The sequence below is a fragment of the Bipolaris sorokiniana genome (assembly GCF_000338995.1).
Source record: "Bipolaris sorokiniana ND90Pr unplaced genomic scaffold COCSAscaffold_7, whole genome shotgun sequence".
Classification (NCBI taxonomy): Eukaryota; Fungi; Ascomycota; class Dothideomycetes; order Pleosporales; family Pleosporaceae; genus Bipolaris; species Bipolaris sorokiniana.
In genome coordinates, this window is record NW_006911901.1 from 1,221,499 (window position 1) to 1,242,315 (window position 20,817).

Below are 20,817 nucleotides of genomic sequence, written 5' to 3' on the forward strand. Positions count from 1 at the left end.
CCCGGATAAAAGTCAAAGCTTCTTCTCACATGTACCCGAGACGGAGTTGCATCCTTGCAATAAACTCTTGTCGTTCTGATGATCGCTACTTGAAGCTGTTGTGGTTAAGCCAGGCGATGCAACCCAAGACTGAGACTGTACGCATCGCGATCAATTTCTCCGTGGCCCGATGCCATGATGCTGCTTCATTCTGGGCCATGCAGTATGCACCGTCATGTCCACCGGGTATTTAATTAAACCCTATGAAGTAGCTGCTTGTAGACGTGTATCAATTGCATCTTCAACGACAGAAGGCCATCATGTCAGCCGCTTCACTTTTGTTCGCAGCGTCGCTGCTCACACATCGGGTTGCTGCAAAACTTGTGCGTTCTCCAACACCTCCTATGGGATGGAACTCGTACAATACCTGGAATTGCCTCCCCGATGAAGAAAAGATCCATGAGAGTGCTCGAGGACTCGTAGATCTTGGGTTTCAAAGTGTTGGTTATAACTTTGTGACGGTTGACTGCGGCTGGAATTCAAAAGATCGAGACTCCAATGGGAAGCTGCGATGGAATGAGACACTCTTTCCGTCTGGTGGCAAGGCTCTTGGTGACTTTCTCCATGACCTTGGACTTGACTTTGGTCTCTACTCTGGAGCTGGCTACCTGCAGTGCGGATCTGAAGCACTGCCTGCAAGTCTGGGCTTCGAGCAATTGGATGCAGAGAGCTTTGCGGAATGGGGTGGAGACAGGCTGAAGTAAAAGAACATGATTAAATTTACTCTAAAACGATAGCTGACATGAATCAGGTACGACAACTGCTATTCTACATCGAATACAACCATGGTTGATTCAAGCTCTGCTGAGGCCCAATCACCCGCTCGTTTCCAACACATGGCGGCTGAGCTGGATGCTGTCAACCGCGATATCCAATACTATGTTTGCCAATGGGGAATTGGAACTAACGTTGGTGACTGGGCTGCCGACATTGGAACTACATGGAGAATGAGCAATGACATCTACAACGCCTGGCGCAGCATCTGGCGAATTACGAACCAGATTGTGCCGTACTTTAGACATACGACTACCGGTGCCTTTGCCGACATGGACATGTTGATGTATGTGTCTTATTCAGATCTCGAGAAATAAGCTAACTTAAACAGCATTGGCCTGAAGGCACTTTCCGAAGAGGAAGAGCGCTTCCACTTCGGCATGTGGGCAATCAACAAGTCGCCTCTGATCATGGGCGCAGCTCTTGACCCGAACCGCCTCAGCCAATCCTCAATAGATATCATGACAAACAAAGAAGTGATTGCGATTAACCAGGATCCGCTTGCTAAGCCAGCAAGATTGATCCAGCGTAACACCGAAAGCGAATGGGATATATGGCTAGGTGAGCTTTCAGGCTCAAAACAGATTCTGGGTGTTGCAAATTGGAGAAATGACTCTCAGACTGTCGAATTGAATTTGGCCTCGCTTGGTATTGCATCAGCTAATGCACGCGACGTCTGGGCTGCGAAGGACCTGGGTGCTGTTTCTGGCTCCCAAACTCTCGATCTTGCTGGTCACGAATTACGCCTGTGGGTACTATCCGATATGGATGTAGCTGCTCCGCTGCGTTCTGGCGCATACCATTCAGCTGCCGATGCATCTCTCTCTGGGCCAGCACAAGTAGTATCTTGTGCAGAGGGCGCCTGCTTGCCAACCGGATCAAAGGTCGGGTACATCGATCGCAGCGCTGGTGTGACCTTTTCTAATGTCAGTGCTGCTTCTGCCGGCAAGAAACTCTTAAGTGTTGACTTCGTCAACTATGAATACGCGTTCACTACCGCATGGGATTGGGGTGACAACGCGCGAAACATGACAGTAGCTGTGAACGGTAAAAAGGCGAAGAGATGGGCCTTCCCACTCTCCGGTGGGAACTGGCAAGAGAGTTTTGGTCTGAACATTGAAGTTGACGGATTTACTGAGGGCAGTGCAAACACAGTAGAGTTTAGAGGCTACGGAGACAGGTTTGCACCGGACTTGGTTGGCTTCAAGGTCCTCGAGTAGCTCAATAGCCTTCGCTGACTAGTAGAATATGGACCATAGCTTGAGGCTTTTTGTTGAACTGAAATGTTTCTAAGCCTAATGAAATATTCATTTAACCTACTTTGAACCAGGATTTTTCTTGCTATACCCTGCACAACGGTGAGCGCTGATCCCATCCTGAAAGAGCTGTGGGAAACCCCGCACCCGGGAAACTGGTGGTGCCACTGCGGGTCAAAAGCCACCGAACATCTGCCATCTGTCATGAACACCAAAGTACATCCTTCGCCTTGTAAGCATAGATGACAAGACCAAGTATGCAGCTAGTACCGCATACATCGACGCCGCTCACAACAGGTTGGGCGGTAAAGCAAGGCGACCGTTCCTCCACTAGCCCCTTTCTACCCGCGCACGATGCTCCAACCGAGATACATCGTGACCTTCTCAAGAACGGAAAAGTCAAGGATCCATTCATTGATCTCAACGAGCTGTCAGTACGCTGGGTTGGAGACGAGACATGGACATATTGTACCACATTCGCTGCACCTCAACATTATGGCAAAGCTGGTGTGACTTCCGAACTTCAATTCGAAGGATTGGATACATTTGCCTCCGTCTATCTGAATGGCTTCTTAATCCTCCAATCAGATAACATGTTTGAAGTGCATTGGGTTGACATCACAGGGAAGCTGAAAGACCGAGACAATGCACTAGAAATCGTCTTTCATTCTACGCGAAAGAGGGGCCTGGAACTTGTCAAGGAACATGGAGACCATCGGTACATTGTACACCAGACTGAGATCTCGCGTGGCCCGGTTCGTAAAGCGCAGTATCATTGGGGATGGGATTGGGGCCCCATACTGATGACGTGTGGGATTTGGAAACCGATATCGCTGGAGACGTGGACGAGTGAATTGTCGAATCTGGACATCCACTACGATCTTTCTCATGACTTGAATTCTGCTTTGATCACAGCTGGGGTCGAATGGAAAGGCTCCATTGATTCGTTGACTTTTACTGTTACGAAGAAAGGGAGCAGTGTTATCGAATGGAGCGATACCATATATCCTCAGTCTGAAGATCGCTGCGGAACTGCGAGTACATTTGGCATCATGAAAGATATCGAGCTCTGGTGGCCGCGAGGCTACGGCGATCAGAGTATGTACACTGTCCAAGCGGAAGCTTACGCACAGTCTGAGACATCCGAATCTCAGAGACTTCATTCCGTCTCAAAAGACTTTGGCTTTCGTCGTGCCGAGCTCATTCAAGAGCTGGATACATACGGCCAATCCTTCTACTTCCGCGTCAACAACATTGACATCTTCTGTGGCGGTTCATGCTGGATACCCGCAGACTCCTTTTTGACGCGTCTCACGCCTTCCGACTATCACGCGTGGGTAAAGCTCGCGGCCGATGGAAATCAAGCAATGCTTCGCATATGGGGTGGTGGCATCTATGAAGCCCATGCGCTGTACACTGCAGCTGACGAGCTGGGTGTGCTCATATGGCAAGATTTCATGTTTGCCTGTGCAAACTACCCAGCACACACACAATATCTGGAGAGTGTGGAAACTGAAGCCAGACAAAATGTCCAACAACTAAGAATGCATCCAAGCATCGTCCTCTGGGCAGGAAACAACGAAGACTACCAAATTGTAGAGCGCTACGGACTCGACTACGATCCTGACAACAAAGATCCTGAGTCCTGGCTCAAAACAAACTTCCCAGCACGCTACATCTACGAGCATCTCCTCCCAAAAATAGTATCCCAAGAATCTCCAAACACACCCTACCACCCCAGCTCCCCCTTCGGCAACGGCCGCTCCACCGTCCTAAAAGTCGATCCTGCAATCGGCGACGTCCACCAATGGAACGTCTGGCACGGCACAATGGAACCATACCAACGCCTCCCCGGTCTAGGCGGCCGTTTCATCTCCGAATTCGGCATGGAGGCCTATCCGCACATAGCTACAATCAAGAAATGGGTCACGCGGCCAGAAGACCGCTACCCGGGCTCCATGGCCATGGACTTCCGTAACAAAGCGATTGGACATGAGCGACGCTTGATAAGCTATGTGACTGAGAACTTTCGCGTCAAATATGATCTGAAGGGATTCACGCATCTGACGCAGGTCATGCAGGCGGATGCTATGTCGTGGGCGTATAAATCGTGGCGTCGGGATTGGGGATCGCGTGGTAGTCGCAAGTGTGGGGGCGTGTTGGTTTGGCAACTTAATGACTGTTGGCCGACCATGTCTTGGGCTGTTATCGACTACGATTGTGTCCCCAAACCGGCGTATTATGCTATCAAGCGTGCTATGCAGTCTGTTGCTATTGGTGTGCAGCGCAAAATCAAGAGCTGGACTATGCGACCGGCTGATGAGCTATGGCAGCGAGATACGGGACATGTTGATATGAGGGAGTTGTGGCGGCATGTGGAGTTTGATGTCTGGGCTGCTAATGGTACGGTGAAAGAGGTGAAGGGGAGTGTGAGGATTAGGTATGTATCGATCAAGACGGGGGCGAGATTGGGATGGGAAATGGAGCGAGATGTTCGCATTGCTGCCAACGGGACTACCGAAATTATCAAGAATCATGTAGCAGATGTGGACGACTCACAGAAATCGGATGAAGAATTTGATTTTACGAAGGCTGATCCTTTCGTCATTGAGGCGACGCTACACATTGATGGCCAATGTGTTGCACAAGACGTATCTTGGCCGGAGCCGATCAAATATCTTTCGTTTGAAGATCGGGGGATCAAGGTGGAATATGATGAGGATTTAAGTATAGCTTTTGTATCGTCTTCAAAGCCAGTAAAGGGCTTTGTATTTAGCGAGAGAAAAGGCGTACGTTTCAGCGACAATGGCTTTGATGTCATGCCAGGAGAAATGCACGAGGTGCAAGTAGACGGCATCACGGCTAATGAGTTAGAATGGATTTACATAGACATGTAACATCTTTCTAATCATACTGGAAAATATGGCATGATTGAATACTTTCTATTCTAGACTTTTAGGTTATGTGAAGTATTCTTGAGTCTTGCTACGTATGACATAATTGTTTCTCAGCTTTCATACCATCAGTATACAAGTCTTTAACTTGACAATGCAAACTATTAGTTTCTCCCAGGGTTGCTCGCAATCTTGTGCACTGGCACAGTAAAAGTACTTATCTATACTGTAAGTAATAAACTACTACATTTTGTTATTTCGCCCGGATGCTGAGGCCCACACTTAGATTCTATAGTCGTGCACCGAGATCCCATCGACGAGGTGTACCAAAGGGAATTCAGCCTGTTACAGAGAGGCTCAACCAGAACAATTGGCTTCATAAGACTATAGTTGTGTCCAGTGCTAACTCACCTAATAACTGTCCGTCCGCGATGGAACAATATTGACTGGAAAGAAAACTCTAATCGAATATATTTCTAAATTTGCATTTTATGCATGTACATGGAACACGGTGACATCTTAACTTAGTTGGTCTTGCATGCCTTGTGTATTGAGCATGCTTACACATCTAGCACTATCTTAGAAAATTAAACCTCCCATAAATCGTGTTCATAGCCCTCATCTTCATCGTCGGAATCCAGAACTTTGTCGCTGATCTTCCAGAACGCAGTCGGCCCAGCAGGTCCGTGCACGTCAAAGTCTTTGTCAAACCACGTTCCGACAACGCCTCGTGGACAGCGCAACCCGCCTACTTGGATACCATCGCTACGCCACCTCTCCTCACCGCTTTCACACATCAGTAATACTCAGCTCAGTGACGCGCCAAGAACAATGTAAACTTACCCTTCAAAAATTGAAATCGTCTGCCACCTCACTTCGCCCTCAGGCGTCAAGCTCACAGTGCCACGGATGCCAGAGTTAGCATTGGGATCCCATTGAACATCTATGGATCTTGATTTCCCTTTAAAGTGTACCACAGGGAGTTCGGGGTTGTCTGATGGGCCTGGTGCGGTAACATCGGTAATTCGCAAATCCATGAGTATGTGACGAATGGCTTCATCTACGTGAAGTGGTGCTCTTGGCTGGTCAGCAGGAACTCTTCTTGCGTCCGTTTCGAAATTGTAGTGGTACAGATCAGTGTAATCCAGGAAGCAAACAACCTGAGAGCTATCAGTAAGTTGTCAACGGTATCAATGTATGAATGACATACTCGGGACCAAATTCCTTGGACTCTGTACGGATCCTTCATATCGAGCGGGAGTTCCGGTTCCTGTAGCAGCGTTATGTAATTTGGTTGATCGGTGCCCATGTTGACTCCCATATCTGGAATGACACCCTCGAGTGAGTCTAGCCATGGCAGCTGGAGTCGGTTGCTCAGCGTCTGAAGGGAAAAGAATGAGTTGTATCCAAGTACGATCATGATGCTTTCGATCATTTCCCAATCCACTCGCATGCTTCCATCTTTGCGGAAAGGGCCCCATTTGTTCTTATCAGTGTAGTTTCTTAAATCATATACGCGTGATCGGGCATACGGTTGAGTGAAAAGTACATTCTTCCCTCCAACCTTAGATTGAGGAAAGCCCTTAGAATTGGGGAAGCCGAATAAGCTATGCAGTTTTGCGCTTAGCTGACGGCCTTCTTCATCCTCAGCTGGTTTCTGTGTTGATGTCCCAGCCCGACTGAAATGCGATGAGCGACACATGAAAGCATCGTGGTTTTGGGAGATGTTTTCGAAAAGTTCCTTGAGCAAGGTTCTGTTGTGACTAATGCCGAGGTTGTTGCACGACATGGTAACGATAAGACTTTCCACTGTCGATGCGACGAAAGTAAACTCTTCCCGCTGCGAGCGTTAGATGAAGAAATGATAAAAAAGGAGCGAACCCTACCTTGAGGTCGTTATCGGCTGACAATAGCATTTTCTGGCATCTGACTAGCCTTTGCAGTTCCTCAACCCACGCAGGCTCTGGATCTGTCGGTCTTCTCCGGCGAGGATCATCCTAACATACAGTTAGAATCATGCAATCACTGGAATCTCGCTGTTTTCTTCATACAAAATGTTTGAGGTAGAGAGTCTTATATATCCGCGCATTTTCCCTGATGAAGCTGTTGAAGCCCTTGGACGTCTGCGCACAAGCCGCCACATCTTCAGGGTTGATTTCTTCAAGGATCTGAAGGAGAACGTCGTAGCACAAATCAAGTAGTTTTGCCATCTTTGCGGATATGGTGTCAGGGCTTTGAGTAACAACCGAGCGTGGGAACAACGGGGATCGTCAGCTAATTCAATGGTCGGGATGTACGAATGGTGACGATGTGGGGTTCGGAGTTAGCGGAGTTATTGCCGGGGGTAAATAGGAAATAGGCGCCTTCGCCGCAACGACGGGTATGCTAATAACATGCGTTAAGCGCATTCGATTCGAATGAAAAGATGTGATGCTTCTGTGTCATATAGGAAAAATTGCACTTTCATGTATGGTAAGGTCGCGGCCAGCATAACTAAGGCCACTAGCATAACAATTAATCAGCAGGTTTCACTAGCGCCGAAATCATCACATTCATCACTCTAACTATCATATTACATAACTTCGATTTGAATCATACGCAGGAACGCCTCCGATGAAGTGAGCTCGGGCTTATCGGTAATGCCTTGAGCATAGTATCCTTCCATCGATACGCTGTCACCATTTGCAAACAGATCAATATGAACCAAATTCGCTAGGCCGGACATATAAAACTTCATCACGAGCATCCAGATCGTAAGTATCATGCACACTGAAAAACGCTAAGATTGTACTGAGGGGTATCAAAATCTACAAAAAATATTACCATTCCAACCGATCATCGCATGTCAGCCGTACATCATATCTGTCATCTCCCTTCCACACATCGCCACCTTTGTTGGTGCTAGCGATGATGCGCCTGAGGTCGCTGATCATACCTCCTGGGCCAGAAGCAAAGACGTCTGTTCCTCCTCTTACTGTTCCAGCAACAAACTCGCGCACAATTGCGTCAAGGTTGGGGCGTGCCTGGACGTGGTTCAGGCCGAGATCCGATTTCGACACGCCGTGGACCGATAGGGCGGAAGAAGCGTCCTGGGTAGAACTATCTGAGCTCGAGGCGGGGTTGATTTCCTTGCTGCAGTCTGTTGCGCCGACCTTTTCTGATGTGGCGGGTGGTGGGATGTCTACTTCTTCAGAGGCGCGCGTGACATAGATGTGGATGCTGGTGCGCAAGTTGCGGCACTTGCGCTTCAAGATGGCGAGTTCGGGTGCGACCCAGTCGATGTCACTTCTCCGGCGAATGGCCCATACAAGAGACATGTGACGATCGGGGTGTTGCTTTTGAGAGGCGAGATCGAGAAGAACCGGGATAACGTATGCGATACCAGTTCCACCGGCAATGCAGAGAATGTTGGAGTTAGGGGCGAGGCTGTTCATCGTACGCTCACCATATGGGCCAGTCATGACAACCGAAATGCGGGCATCAGCCATCAATCCTTCGTGTGACTCCTCATGGTCCTTGACGTGAGCGATGCGCTTCATAGCTAGCTGGGCAATCTTCTTGGTCTCACCCTTCCTTGCGCGGAAAATATACGAGTGCCTCTGGCTGTCGGCACCAAAGACCGGGAGACTGACTGGAGTGAATGGATGGCTTTGCCAGATGCTGCTATCTGGGAAGGTAAGGTAGAAGTGCTGACCGACAGACCAAGCGTCTTGAGGGTGGTCGAAATCCAAGCGCACAATATCACCATTAACCTCGTCCTTGAAGAGAGAGACGGTCGAGGAAGCTGAGCGGAAACCCATATGACCGGAAGGCAGGAAGTTGTAGTGTAACAGAGCCGACCTAGCAAGTCGGATACCACGATCGATGAACCAGACAATGAGTCCAGGCAAAAGGAAGACCTTAAGCTGCTGCCAGTGGCCCCAGCATGCTCCGATGTAAATCATAGCCAGAACATAGTGGGCCTTGCGGAAGAATTCGTAACCGGTGAGTTTGATTCCCCAGGGTGTGGAGAGCAGGACTAGCAATGTCAAGATGATCATCGCAACCAAACCCCAAATCATGTATTCCTGCACAATCCAGTTCTTGGCAACATATGGCTGGGGCTGGTAAAGACGAATCTCGACGATGCACCAGGCGATGGTGTGAAGGGATGACTGGAGGAAGATGATGTATCCGAGCCAGCGATGGAGGAAGTTGAAGCTTTGGTATGGCAGGCCGGTGACAAGCGACAGAATAGACTCCCGGCTCGCGAGCATAACCGACAATGGCGTGAGGGCATACGCCAAAACGCCAATGCGATCAGACCAAGGACCGAGAGTGCTACGAGTTTGTGTAAGCCCAGGAGGATTGGTAACGCCGGGATACTTTTTCGCAGGAGTATTCCAGTGGTTGTAGATCATGCCGACGAAAGAAAAGACAATGAGGTAACCGGTCAGAACAGTAAGAGTCAAGACCTGAGTGCGAGTGACTCGACCGAAAATCGGCCTGGCGGCATCTGGGAGGAGGTATTGTCGCGAGTATGATGCAATTGCTTTTTGGAATCGTTCGAATGCGCTGCGTTTTTGTGGTACTCCTTCTCCCACTTCGGCCGGGAGCTGTACACCCGAGGGTTGCGAACGCGCAAAGTGTCGTCCGACGCCCCAGATCACCAGGATACCGCCAATGATGGACCACATGATACCGCTGTAGAGCATGGAGAGGTCATGGGCGTTGTAGACGAGGTCGAGATAGGTACAATCGTCTGGCACATTAGTGCAAGGAACCGCGCGGTCGGCATATCCCCAATGGTGTTCTATGGACGATGCCGCGCTGATATTCTGGATATGGCGCGGAGCCAGCATGTTGACGTCCATGTTTGCTGGCGCGCTAGGGACGAGGAAAGGCGACAGACAAACAGCGGATGCAAAGATTGTGTGAGGCTCTTTGCTGCTTCCGGAGAGTCAGTAGAATTGTTATATCTATATAAATGTGGCGAACCGGAGGCGGTAGATAGTGAGCATGTTTCATCGGTAATTCGAGCACGATGCCAAGCTTCTAGATGAAGACAAGATGTTTAGAGCCGTCTTAAAGGCATGGGTATGTCGCTAGTGCGAGAGCATTTGAGCAAATAACCCCACAGTTTCGGGAGACTATCTGTAAAGGTTGAGCCCAAGACGGGACCAGACGACGACCCTGTGGATCGAACATGGCTGGATCAAGGACCCTATGAATATCGCATCACCCGCTGGGTCTGGCTCTGTGGATTAGCGTCGAAGGCAAGTTGCTAAAGCCTCTATTCAATCCTTGGGATTCCCTCGCACAGTTTCTTTGCGAATTCACGTTTTTCAGTATCAACTTTCGCCGTGCGAGATTCTACACCCATTGCGCATCGCCCATCATGATGTCCCACGGAATGTCCGGCATGGCCGGTAACAAAACTTGCGTAACTGAGGTATGTAAAATCCATCTTTAAAGTCACAAATACGCCAAAAAAAAGGAAGATGTTGGAAAATGCAAAATGCTGATATTTTCCAGATGCTGTGGAATTGGCGCGTCGAGGACGCATGCTTTCTCTCCTCCTCATGGCACATCACCAACAACGGCATGATGGCCGCCAGTTGCGTGGGCGTCGCTCTTCTCGTCGTCTGTCTCGAATTCCTGCGCCGCGTTAGCCACGAATACGATGCCTTTCTCCTGCGCCAATTCCAGCGACAACTCCACGCCCAGCAGGCGGCACTAGCGGCCGCCATGCCCGCCAACTGCTGCGACGGCCCCACGTCCACCCTCGGACTTCAGCACGCGACCTTCCGTGCCACCGCATTGCAACAACTCGTTCGCTCCATCATCCACGGCGTCACGCTCGGTCTGGCCTACATCGTCATGTTGTTGGTTATGTACTTCAATGGCTATATTTTCATCTCTATCATTTTGGGCGCTGGATTGGGCAAGTTCTTGTGCGATTGGCTCGTGGTCAGGATACCGTACAACACGCCAGAACAGAAGGAGGAGAGGCATGCGTCGATTAGTGCGGCTGGGCCTACGGGCTGTTGTGCGTAGAAAAGTGGGGTCCGGGCAGTGTGGAGCGTGGAGTGATTGAATAGATACCCTTGTTTGATGATAGCGATGGATAGCAAATGAACTAGTTTACAGTTTTGGCACTATATAGGCCCAAAAACATGCAAGTCACGCCCAGGACATGTCCCATGATGAACTTTGGGTCATAGAAAGTGTAAAACCCTCAAAATGGGCTTGCCAATCAAGTTCTTTTGGGCTTTCTCTGTCCACTAAAATGTGCCAAGTATAAAGCATATACGCACAACCGGGAACAGAGCCGGACTAGAACTTTACCCTCCTCCCCAAAACGTGCTCGCTTAGCGGATCCCTTAGCGTTTCCCATGTCCCTGGGGGCGGGGCACGTGGGTCAAATAAACTCCACAATGGCGTTGTTGGGACCGGTCAATTCACCTCTTTTGCGCACATTGTGGCGACGGAGCCAAGGTATGTGGCCCTCCTTCTCGGTCACCTGTAGTCCGAGGGAGTGGTCGACGTGACATTGTTGAAATCATTCATGCGATGTTTGATTTGCCACTACACAATGACTTGCTTCTGAGTCTTCGGTAAAATGTAACGTTGGCTGGAAATGGTTGGACTCGACTCGTGTTGTGTACGTATATTGTGAGCATGATATGAATCGCGTCCAGGGTTCGAAAAAGGACTTGTTTTGGATTCGGTGGCAAAGATGAGATAGACCGCAATATTGCACTGACACATTGACATTACACTAGGTCTTACATTTTCATCAATCTTCAGAACACGATTCAGGAAAAATGAATATGGTTGTAAAGGGACCGGTCCGGTGCCGAGCCTCCGCCGGTAGTTTAATATACACCGGCATCTCCGGCCGGAAGACATGGTTGTAATGCAAAGGCACTGCGAATGTTAGGGTGAACAATTTTTTGTGTCAACATGTCAACACAAGATGCAGCATCGCAAGAGTATGCGAGAACAATTCTTCAGGCCACTTGATAACCAACCTGAGATGGCAATACATTATTGATGGACGTGAAACAATACGTGATAATTCATTCATTCCCAACTAGTGGCAACGTACCAATACGATCCAGCCAAAAAGTAAAAGAGTCATCAAGATCGCCAAGCAAAGTGATAGACCCAGCCTACGCCTAGACATAATCTGACTACTCAAAAACGGCTCGAACTCCCTCATCTGTCTTCGCAAACGTATCTAACTGGAAGACTAAGAAACCCCGCTCCCGCATCTACTTCGCATGTACACTCCAAAGCTTCAGAGCGTTTCCACACAACTTCTTGAGCGCCTGCGTATCCCTGTTCAGTCGCTGGTTGGTCGGCAGAGTATTGATCTTGGTAACACACGTCTCGATTTGTATCCTATAATTGCCGGCGTCCATGTCTCCGAGAAAGCCTTCTTCGCCGTTGGCTAGCCCAATCAGCTCCTTGAGGCATTCAGATGCCTGACGGCGGTGGGTGCCAACGACAGTGTTATTCCTAATCAAGTCTTGAACTTCGCTTTCGAAGTAGAGGTTTTCAGTTGCGATGTAATGTAGAACTGCTGTTCGGGCTGCGTGAGCTGGTGATAGGCTGGTCTCGGGGGTGGTATCTGGAGAGACGTTCGGAGCAGTGTCAGAACTTGCTTCCTGGCTGCTATTCAACTTCTCGGCGGTCGCAGCGAGGAGTTTCGCGAAGCCGCTACCTGTAGAACCGGGCTCTCTACTTTGTTCCTGCTTGACACTCTGAGCAGTCGCGGCAAGAAGCTTGGAGAAGCCGCTGCCAGCAGTTGCTGATGCTGCGCCAATGACTGAAATCCCTTCAGAGGGAGAGGGCTTCGCTGCAGGGACAATTTGATGTGGAGTATATTTCCAACTCGAGTTATTGCTGAAAATTGGCTTGGGAGCAAGTGGGTCCTGGAAACGCGTCGGATTGTTGAGCGCTGTGCAAATGACCTGAATTCCCTGCATCATATCAATAGCCTGAGGCGGAAGATGAGGCTCGCCCCGCAGGTACTCGAACACTGCCATAAGACCCTCCATTGGCCACAAGCTTTTCAGCTTTTCAGCGCCAAACTCTTCCAGTGGTATCTCTTTGTTGCATTTCTGGAGCAGGGTATGAATAGGAAGAAGGGCCTGATGCGTCATGTCTTGCATCACGTTAGCCGCCTCATAAAGGCCACCGGCCATTAGAGCAGCCTCGATATATCCGATACCCATTACGAGGTCACGACCATAGAGAGCTAGCTGCTCTAAGCGATTAATGTATAGTTGGTGATAATGATCGAGGAGAGTCTGTATCTTGAATCTCCTAACCTCCTCTTCATGGGCTTGGCGCTTTCGTTCCTCTTCCTGCCTACGAATCTCAACCTTGTGGGCTTCCCATTGGTTAAGTATACTATTTGTGATTGTTCGCTGGTTGTGTTCGGCGATGACTAGATCAATGGGGTTATGGCCGGAAGGGAGCAGCTTGAAACTCATTCGCTCTGCACCGAGAACATTTGTAAGCCGTTCCTGAACATAAGCATGGCTCTCTTTGTATGTTTGGTTTTCATAAAAGGACATGTCTTGAGTGGGTTTCGGGTCTGCATCCAGCGAATCCGCTGGTTGGGGATGCGAAGATTCGGTCTCATCTCCTTGTCCATGAACGCGGAACCCCTGAGCCCTCTGTGATCGATGATGTTCTATACGCTTCTTGGTTACTAACATACGTCTTTGTTGCTGTCGCAAAGCTTGGCGCTTTGCTGTCCTGAGCTTGCTTTCCTTCTCCAAGAAGACAACCCCCTTATCATTCCGCCATGTTGCCATTTGAGGATAGTTCATATTCGTGGTATTTCCGGTGGCTGCAACAGGGACAGCCACAGTAGGGGCAACTACGATAGCGTAAGTCATGGCAGAGGTAGCCACGTGATAATTCGCCACAGCAGGCGTAGTGACTACAGGATAAGTTGGTACAGCAGAAGCGAAAACAGGAGCAGTAGCCGCATGAGTGGTGGTCACAGCAGGCCTAGCCATAGCAGGCGTAGTCTCATCGGACTTGGGCACACCGTGTTCATCCAAGTCTATTTTTGCGAATATCTCTGCATGCCGCGCGAATAATGCCTAAAAGAATGATTAGCAAAGATCTACAATGTTAGGAAGGGATGTCACATACTTCTATAACGCTGCTTCTACGCTTTACCTGCTTCTTAGGTTTGAACATACCAGTCAGGCGATCGGCGTTCGTACAAACAACCTCCAAAATTTATTCCATGATAGAGTCTCTGGATCGAATTGATTGATTCGATTGTAGTAGTGAAGCGGTAAGTGAAAAGAAGATGTGTATGCTTTAGCGAGAGTGAAAGTTCGAAACGTGAAAGGTCTGGTTGATAGTGTGAATTTTGAGTTTAACACCTTGCTTGAGATTGCTGTTAGCACAAAGGTGGCTCAGATTGGTTCGAGGGGATAATTTCTGGGCCGATAAGGTATAGAAAAGTAGTTGGTGGGCATGATTTACAGTGTCCAAGTAGTCAAAGGCGCGTGTTTGTGTACAAGAAACTTGTTTGGAGCACAATGAAAGTTTTTTCGCTGGTCCACTAGAACGATCAAGAGTGAATTAGAAAGCGTGTTTTTAAAGTAAACAGTTTGTTTGAACAAGTGAATCAGTCGATCAGAGTTCGGGAAGTCGACTTGATACCTAATATTCCTCCTATCTACAGGAGATTCCGGTGAGCGGGAAATTATTCAGTACTAGGTGTTTACTCTCACAGTTTCACAGTAAATACATCCATAATTAAAGACAGATTAGAATTTAAGATAATGTCTCTAAGGTCCAACTTTGCGATAGGAAAATACACGTGCGTTTCGTGCTGTCGATCATTTCTTACTGGCCACATTAACATCGCAACAGCTTTATACTCCTGTTAAAACATGTTTAGGTATATTCTCCTACAGCTCGATGATTCTAATTTAAAGACAAAGATACAAAAAGATGTCTCCGAGCTATAGAGACTATAGTGAAAAGGAGGGGTGGTATCCGAATTCATCCGCGTTGGCAGGCGGGGACACCCAGAAATGCTGGCTTTAGCGAACTTACTTACGTGAACCAGTAGTACTCCTGATAAGGCGGCTTCTTACTTCATGCTAGTGTCTGTCGGGAATACTGTACTACCATGGCAGCCTCGTGACCCTCACTGCTGAGGCTTCGAAATCGCGATCGTCTGCGTCGTCCATATTGTGTAGAGTACGATGCCGCTTCCCTCCTATTCGTTGAATTCTGGGATGGAGAGGGTGATCATAGAGAAGAGCGGTGATAGACGAGAACTACTCTACGACTGGTCGCATCGGTAAGCAGGACGTCGTTCAGACTGCTCCTCGATTGCGGACCGGTCGTATATTCTAGAGCTGTCATTCAACACTAACCAGATTGCGAAAGACTCGTTATATGAGTGAATTGGAGCCGAAGATCTTCACCATTCTTGCGAAAGTAGCCTGATACATGCGTGTGTGAAGTGTTCTTGCATGAATTTTGGGCGGTGCTATTCGCTGCTTCATCTAGCTACCTGCAGCATCCTAATCGCAGAGGACAACAGCAATCAGCACAACCCCTCCTAGTTACTGCGTGGGATAAATTCGACTCAGCCCCCGTTATGGATCGTCGGTGATTCCTGCGCTGCACAGCTTCTCCACACACTCACGAGCTAAGTCGAGTGTACTATATCTCGCCATCACATTCTTACAGCAAGAATCACTACGTATACTTTTGTCTCTGGGCTTCTCCCCGGCAATGGCGAATACCACCCTTGTTGTGTCACTCAACGACTCGAACCACGGAGATCCGAATCTTTTTTGTCGGCACGCCCAATGGTCCGACATCATCATTTTCTTCATCGGTAACTACCTTGCGCACGCTGCAACAATCACGACCTTTCCGGGTGAAATATGGCAAGACGTTACATTGGCTACAGCCCTAGCACTGCTATTTCCCATGTCGGGAGTGATTCGCGGAGTGCGCGCAATACAAAGTTTGGCAATTTTTGGGCATAACGACCTGGAAAAGGCGGCCAGGGCAAGGGCGCTCGCCGTGATCGTAGATCAAGATACTCCAGGAGATGGTGAGTAGTAACGCCTTAGACATCATTATCATTGTCGCTGATCTTTGAATAAGTTCCGAGTTCAACAAAAGTTCACGGTGCATGCTATCCACGTGAGGGCTACGCTCTAAACTTTGTTCCGAAATACACTAAATTTAGAGCCATTACAGCCTCTGGAAAGCATGTACAAATTTCCTGCAGCTATAATGTTGTAAAAGTACTTGCTTCCATTGGCCAAACTGTCTTTGCAGCTGTAACTCTGTACCGAGCTCGAGGCGACCAGATTGATCGCTACGGGTATGCGTCCTTTAGTCTCACCGTGACCCCCTATATATTCATGCCAGTTATCAACCTGCTCGGGAACCTCGTATGCCCTACGTACCCGGCAATATATATCGTTAGGTCGAATGGCCTAGGCCATGGATTCAGTGTCGACGGCATGGTCGGAGATATCAAGGACACAAAATCAAAGGGATGGCGAATCCCGCTCTACGTTTCTAACGCCATCAACTGGGCCATCGCCACAGTGTGCGCTGCCGCGCCGATCGCCATCATTGGAGGCATGTCATCATTTCAAAGTGGCTCCAGCACGCTGCCTCAGCGGGTGTGGACTATGACCTGGCTAGCACTAGGCAGCAGCTTGGTCATTATCGTAGACACAAGCAAGCATATCCTAGACGCGAGACGTCGCTACCTGGTCTTGAGGATATCATACGAAGAAGAGTTGAAAAAGCTGGTGTCTCCATTTAAAGAAATAATTGGGGGGATTAAGGGAGCGGAGGCGGAATTTAATGCAAAGCGCAATCTAATACAGCCACCGCTGACTTGGGCATCAGCGACAGCGACTATAGACACATGGGAGTTGCAGAAGCAAGAAATCCTTGGACCGGCAAGAGAATTGGCTAACGAGCTAAGAGAAATGCCTAGGGGAAGGCTTCACAAACTAGAATTGGATGATTTCAAGCGGCAGAAAATGATCGGAGATTTGGAAAACCTGGTCAAAACATTCACAATGGAGGATAAGCAGGAGACACTAAGAAAAATCTGGGACATTATGCAAAAGAAATTCTTACCGTCTACCAGTGACAGCACACAGCCTGTCGAGCTAGAGTCAACGCGAAGGAGTATATCTAAACAGAAACAGTATCTAGAGGACGTACATCCGTTCCAGCATCGTGAGAATGACTTCTATATGTGGCTCGGGCTGTTGGTTGTGTGTGGTGCACCCGCGATAGGAGGCTTTGTTGTGGTTGGGCAAATGATCATAGATTACGGTGTTTGTATTCGTATCGCTTGATGCCAGGCATACGCCACGAATGAAACAGAGTGAAACTGTTTTGAGGAAACACGAGTCAGCTGCGTAGTAACTGAATTCTATTCTTCTTTCTTTTTATTTATTTCACTCTTGGAAGTGTCATAAAGTATTGCGATATGCTGTTAAAGCAGACTTGCTAACAGTTCATTAAATTAAATCACCAGGTGGGGAATTGAATCAATTGCGAAAAGTTGTCTAACTTGTTTCCTGCTGACACTACTATAGATTCACCCGATCCTCAATCGGGTAGTCCACGCGATGTGTTCGGAGATCGAGATGAAGTCCAGTTCAGCTGACGGTATGATTATAATAACAGGAACTTGGTAAGCTCCTTCTGTGTATTAGGCGTATCCGGTATAGTAGCAACGATGCGACCGTAATTTATTGTAGAGAACTAAATATAAGTGCTCGCATGAAGCTATAGTACATTATCTATAAGGCTATAAAAAACTCCCTCTTGTGGAAAGGGTAATGCTTGCTCGAAGTCGAGGTACCTCGCTTATTTTCCGGTGCAGGGGTGGGTTTGCTGCACAGTGTGTGCAGATAATGTTGAGTGCGTGAGAAGCTTTCACCTTGTGCGTGAACCAAACCTAAACGACAAATCCAAGACCAGATTATGTAGCCGAACATGATGGCAATATGTGATGATAGCAATCTGGTATTATGTGTCTTCTTTGATGAGCATAGAAGTGATATTCGGTCCATGAAGTTGGCGATGCAACGAATATGAGCCAGCAATAGAAATCACTGGGCGTGGAGAAACTAGGGTAGCAGAAGTCCTAGAATTGTTGGATACAAGTCTTATGATAGATTTTGGGTAGAAAGTTGCGATGGGAAAGAAGCATCCCCAGTGCATTTTCTTCCTACGTCTGCAAAGCCGTTAGCATCTGAAAAGCACACCTCGTGCGTAGACTACGTTCGCATTCATCCTGAGAACATCGTCTCCTGGATAGCCACATATCATGACGAGAGACCCTGTAGGAAAGATTCTAAAGACCTCAGATACGCAAACCTAGAGTTGTTGTGTATTATCATCGGATAGCCATGCGAGTAATCAAGACCCAAATGTCCTGCAAATGCGCTCAATTAACGAGAGTACAGACAGTAGCAGAGCGAGAAAAAGCATGAGAAGCTAACCAGGCAGCATCAACAGACCTTCCCACGCAGGCGCCGCAAGATCCATCTCAGTCCAAGATACTCAGGGGTTATATGGCCCCTATTCAGCAGTGCCCCGGAACCAAACAACCCGATTCTCTCAAGAATCGAAGTTCCAATCTAAAAAAGGGCCCGCCAAGACGGCACACCGATACCGAGCAGACCAAAAGGTGGATGCAAAAAGAGATGCAGCTTCCCCCAAAGGTCTGGAACAAACAAGGTCCCAAACTAATAGTAGCATCTGCAAGGTACACATCCATCCATCAACCCCATGGGCGGCAACGCGGAAAGCCGTTGAAAGCAGATCTCTCGTATTCGCACATCCGCGGTACGGATCGAACTGCACGTTCCCGATCATCTCCAGCATAAACCTCCTCTCGCAGTCTCTGAAATAATAAAGAAAAAGGAACTGTGGCGTTAAGCCACACCCGCCCTCGCACACTTCACTCAACATCTTCCATTTTCTCCAGCTCACAGAGCAACCGCGTCACCATCCTCAAACCCCCTTTCTTTTCCCCATAATCCTCCATCAAAAAAGTCGATCAGATGGAGACGAACGCGCAAGCCGATACAAGACACGGTGCATGAACAAGTCCTAGTGTGGCTGTTTGTGTGGCGTGTACATCCTTGGCGTCGTGCCGTCATGCCGTATTGGCGGCATCGCACTTTACCCAACCGGGCTAGACAAGTACACTGCCAACCAACAATTGGGGGCAGCCGCCTTGAATATGCCAGCATGTGAGTGTGGAAATAGAGGGCTAGAGAGGAAACGAAATCGAGGATGGAGTAGTGGAGCACATTTATGGCTTTTGTGTGCTGTGCCTTGTTTTCAAAGGGAGTGAATACATCATGCACTTGATTTCCTTTGCTCTCGTAGGACTGACTCTACTAGTTCTTCGTTCGTTCTTTTGATACTACTTCTTTCTTTTTCTTTTTTCTACCCTGCATTCTTTTGTGAGAGAAGAGTTGGTTCAGTACTTTGTTGCGCCCTGCATCTCCGATCTCGACCTTTTTGCTGTATGGTGGTATAGTCAAGGTTGTTGTGTTGCTCAGTAAAGCAAGCCATCGTCACTCGTTCTTCCCTCTACTATCACCAGAAAGAAACAAAGAAAGAGAAGAAAAAAAGAGCCCTTATCACCATAATCCATAATACCTACACACAAACAATCGGCAATCATGAGACTCGGTCTTGTCTCCATCTTCCTTGCCCTCAGTGGCAGCAGCCTCGTCCTCGCCCAAGAACGCTGCGATGCACCATACCCCGCCGTCTACTGCAACACGACATCGATCCTGTCCTTCAACTCAGACGCCTGCAAACCCTTCCACATCTTCGTCGTGCGCGGCTCCGACGAACCATACCCCGGGCGTCTGGGTAACCTAACGCAGCAAGTCTGCAGCGCGATTGGCGGCACCGCTAAATGCGGATACGAGGACGTGGAGTACCCCGCGAAGAGCTCCGCATGGTCAAAGACGTCATGGTGCGATTCCGCTACCAAAGGCGCGAAGAACGGGCAGCAGCAGATGCGCATGTACAGTGAGAAATGTCCGGATAGCAAGTTGATTGTTCTGGGGTTCTCGCAGGGCGGGTCGGTAGCGCAGGATATGCTTGGGGGAGGCGGCGGACCGACTTTTGAGTGCGAGCAAGGTGATAATCCGGGATTGGATGCTAGTGTTGCTCCTGGTGCAAATGGTAACCATCCCCCCCAAATATCAAAAAAAAAACCAATAAACATTTACATGTAGCTAACGCTACAGAAAACAGTCGTCGCAGCAGTAACTTTCGGCGCCGTCTCCCGCTCCCGTAACCAAAACTTCACCGTCGGCGGCGGGAAGGACTTCGACGGCACCCGCGCGCGCACACCCTCGCAACTCGCAAATCTGACACAATACGCCGACGTCCTCCTTGACTACTGCCACTACGGCGACCCCATCTGCGCCGTGGGATCCGAGCCGCAAGACGTAACCGAGCACCTCAACTACTTTGTCAAGCACAATGCCGAAGTGACAAAGTGGGTTGCGGGCATGGCCAAGGCGAGTACCGGTGATGTGAGTGTTCGACCCAGCAAGCCCGTTGTTGTGCAGGCGGCGCCCACGTCGACGCAGAATGTGGCGGCGAAACCGATTAAGACGGGGGCGCCGACGACGACATCGACGGCAGAGCTTGCTCCTGTAGTTTTGTCGAGTGTTACTGACGGAGCGGCTGCGGCTGAACAGACAGGTGTGGCGAATGCTGCGGCGGGTACGGTGAGGGTTGTGCTGGGGTATTTGACGGTGTTGGGAGCGGTGGTTGTAATGTTGGTTTGATCAACC

The 20,817-nt window shown here is 48.9% G+C and overlaps 7 protein-coding genes across 7 annotated transcripts; 4 read left to right on the plus strand and 3 right to left on the minus strand.

The window, feature by feature from the left end:
* Window positions 1–299: 299 nt before the first annotated feature.
* COCSADRAFT_190483 (carbohydrate-binding module family 35 protein) lies at window positions 300–4,966 on the plus strand (the record flags this gene model as incomplete). The annotated part of the gene is made up of 5 exons (XM_007702002.1): window positions 300–739; window positions 791–1,099; window positions 1,145–1,993; window positions 2,144–2,301; window positions 2,367–4,966. 5 exons carry the CDS (start codon window positions 300–302, stop codon window positions 4,964–4,966), a joined length of 4,356 nt encoding a protein of 1,451 aa, XP_007700192.1.
* A 443-nt stretch (window positions 4,967–5,409) lies between these two features.
* COCSADRAFT_36955 (uncharacterized protein) lies at window positions 5,410–7,403 on the minus strand. Its single transcript, XM_007701643.1, has 5 exons — window positions 7,015–7,403; window positions 6,850–6,960; window positions 6,174–6,803; window positions 5,807–6,123; window positions 5,410–5,746 (listed from the first exon to the last, which is right to left on the minus strand). Exons 1-5 carry the CDS (start codon window positions 7,171–7,173, stop codon window positions 5,551–5,553), a joined length of 1,413 nt encoding a protein of 470 aa, XP_007699833.1. The 5' UTR covers window positions 7,174–7,403; the 3' UTR covers window positions 5,410–5,550.
* Window positions 7,404–7,497: 94 nt separating this feature from the next.
* Window positions 7,498–9,968, minus strand: COCSADRAFT_36956 (uncharacterized protein). Its single transcript, XM_007701644.1, has one exon. The coding sequence runs from the start codon at window positions 9,814–9,816 to the stop codon at window positions 7,783–7,785; it is 2,034 nt and encodes a 677-aa protein (XP_007699834.1). The 5' UTR covers window positions 9,817–9,968; the 3' UTR covers window positions 7,498–7,782.
* A 168-nt stretch (window positions 9,969–10,136) lies between these two features.
* COCSADRAFT_190486 (uncharacterized protein) lies at window positions 10,137–11,138 on the plus strand. Its single transcript, XM_007702003.1, has 2 exons — window positions 10,137–10,394; window positions 10,478–11,138. The coding sequence occupies exons 1-2, from the start codon at window positions 10,341–10,343 to the stop codon at window positions 10,997–10,999; spliced, it is 576 nt and encodes a 191-aa protein (XP_007700193.1). The 5' UTR covers window positions 10,137–10,340; the 3' UTR covers window positions 11,000–11,138.
* A 1,053-nt stretch (window positions 11,139–12,191) lies between these two features.
* On the minus strand, window positions 12,192–14,167 carry COCSADRAFT_190487 (uncharacterized protein; the record flags this gene model as incomplete). The annotated part of the gene is made up of 2 exons (XM_007702004.1): window positions 12,192–14,067; window positions 14,120–14,167. 2 exons carry the CDS (start codon window positions 14,165–14,167, stop codon window positions 12,220–12,222), a joined length of 1,896 nt encoding a protein of 631 aa, XP_007700194.1. The 3' UTR covers window positions 12,192–12,219.
* A 1,563-nt stretch (window positions 14,168–15,730) lies between these two features.
* Window positions 15,731–17,334, plus strand: COCSADRAFT_26547 (uncharacterized protein; the record flags this gene model as incomplete). The annotated part of the gene is made up of 2 exons (XM_007701534.1): window positions 15,731–16,058; window positions 16,112–17,334. 2 exons carry the CDS (start codon window positions 15,731–15,733, stop codon window positions 17,332–17,334), a joined length of 1,551 nt encoding a protein of 516 aa, XP_007699724.1.
* Window positions 17,335–19,683: 2,349 nt separating this feature from the next.
* Window positions 19,684–20,811, plus strand: COCSADRAFT_26548 (carbohydrate esterase family 5 protein; the record flags this gene model as incomplete). The annotated part of the gene is made up of 2 exons (XM_007701535.1): window positions 19,684–20,197; window positions 20,270–20,811. 2 exons carry the CDS (start codon window positions 19,684–19,686, stop codon window positions 20,809–20,811), a joined length of 1,056 nt encoding a protein of 351 aa, XP_007699725.1.
* Between the last annotated feature and the right edge of the window lie 6 nt (window positions 20,812–20,817).

Bases quoted from the DNA above. Each gene is read 5' to 3' on its own strand.
- COCSADRAFT_36955 (XM_007701643.1), bottom strand. From the start codon at position 7,173: ATGGCAAAACTACTTGATTTGTGCTACGACGTTCTCCTTCAGATCCTT. The intron at 6,124-6,173 runs GTATGTCATTCA...GATAGCTCTCAG, and splicing joins TCCAAGGAATTTGGTCCCGA to GTTGTTTGCTTCCTGGATTA. The intron at 5,747-5,806 runs GTAAGTTTACAT...GTGTGAAAGCGG, and splicing joins ACGATTTCAATTTTTGAAGG to TGAGGAGAGGTGGCGTAGCG.
- COCSADRAFT_190486 (XM_007702003.1), top strand. From the start codon at position 10,341: ATGATGTCCCACGGAATGTCCGGCATGGCCGGTAACAAAACTTGCGTA. The intron at 10,395-10,477 runs GTATGTAAAATC...GATATTTTCCAG, and splicing joins ACAAAACTTGCGTAACTGAG to ATGCTGTGGAATTGGCGCGT.
- COCSADRAFT_36956 (XM_007701644.1), bottom strand. From the start codon at position 9,816: ATGGACGTCAACATGCTGGCTCCGCGCCATATCCAGAATATCAGCGCG.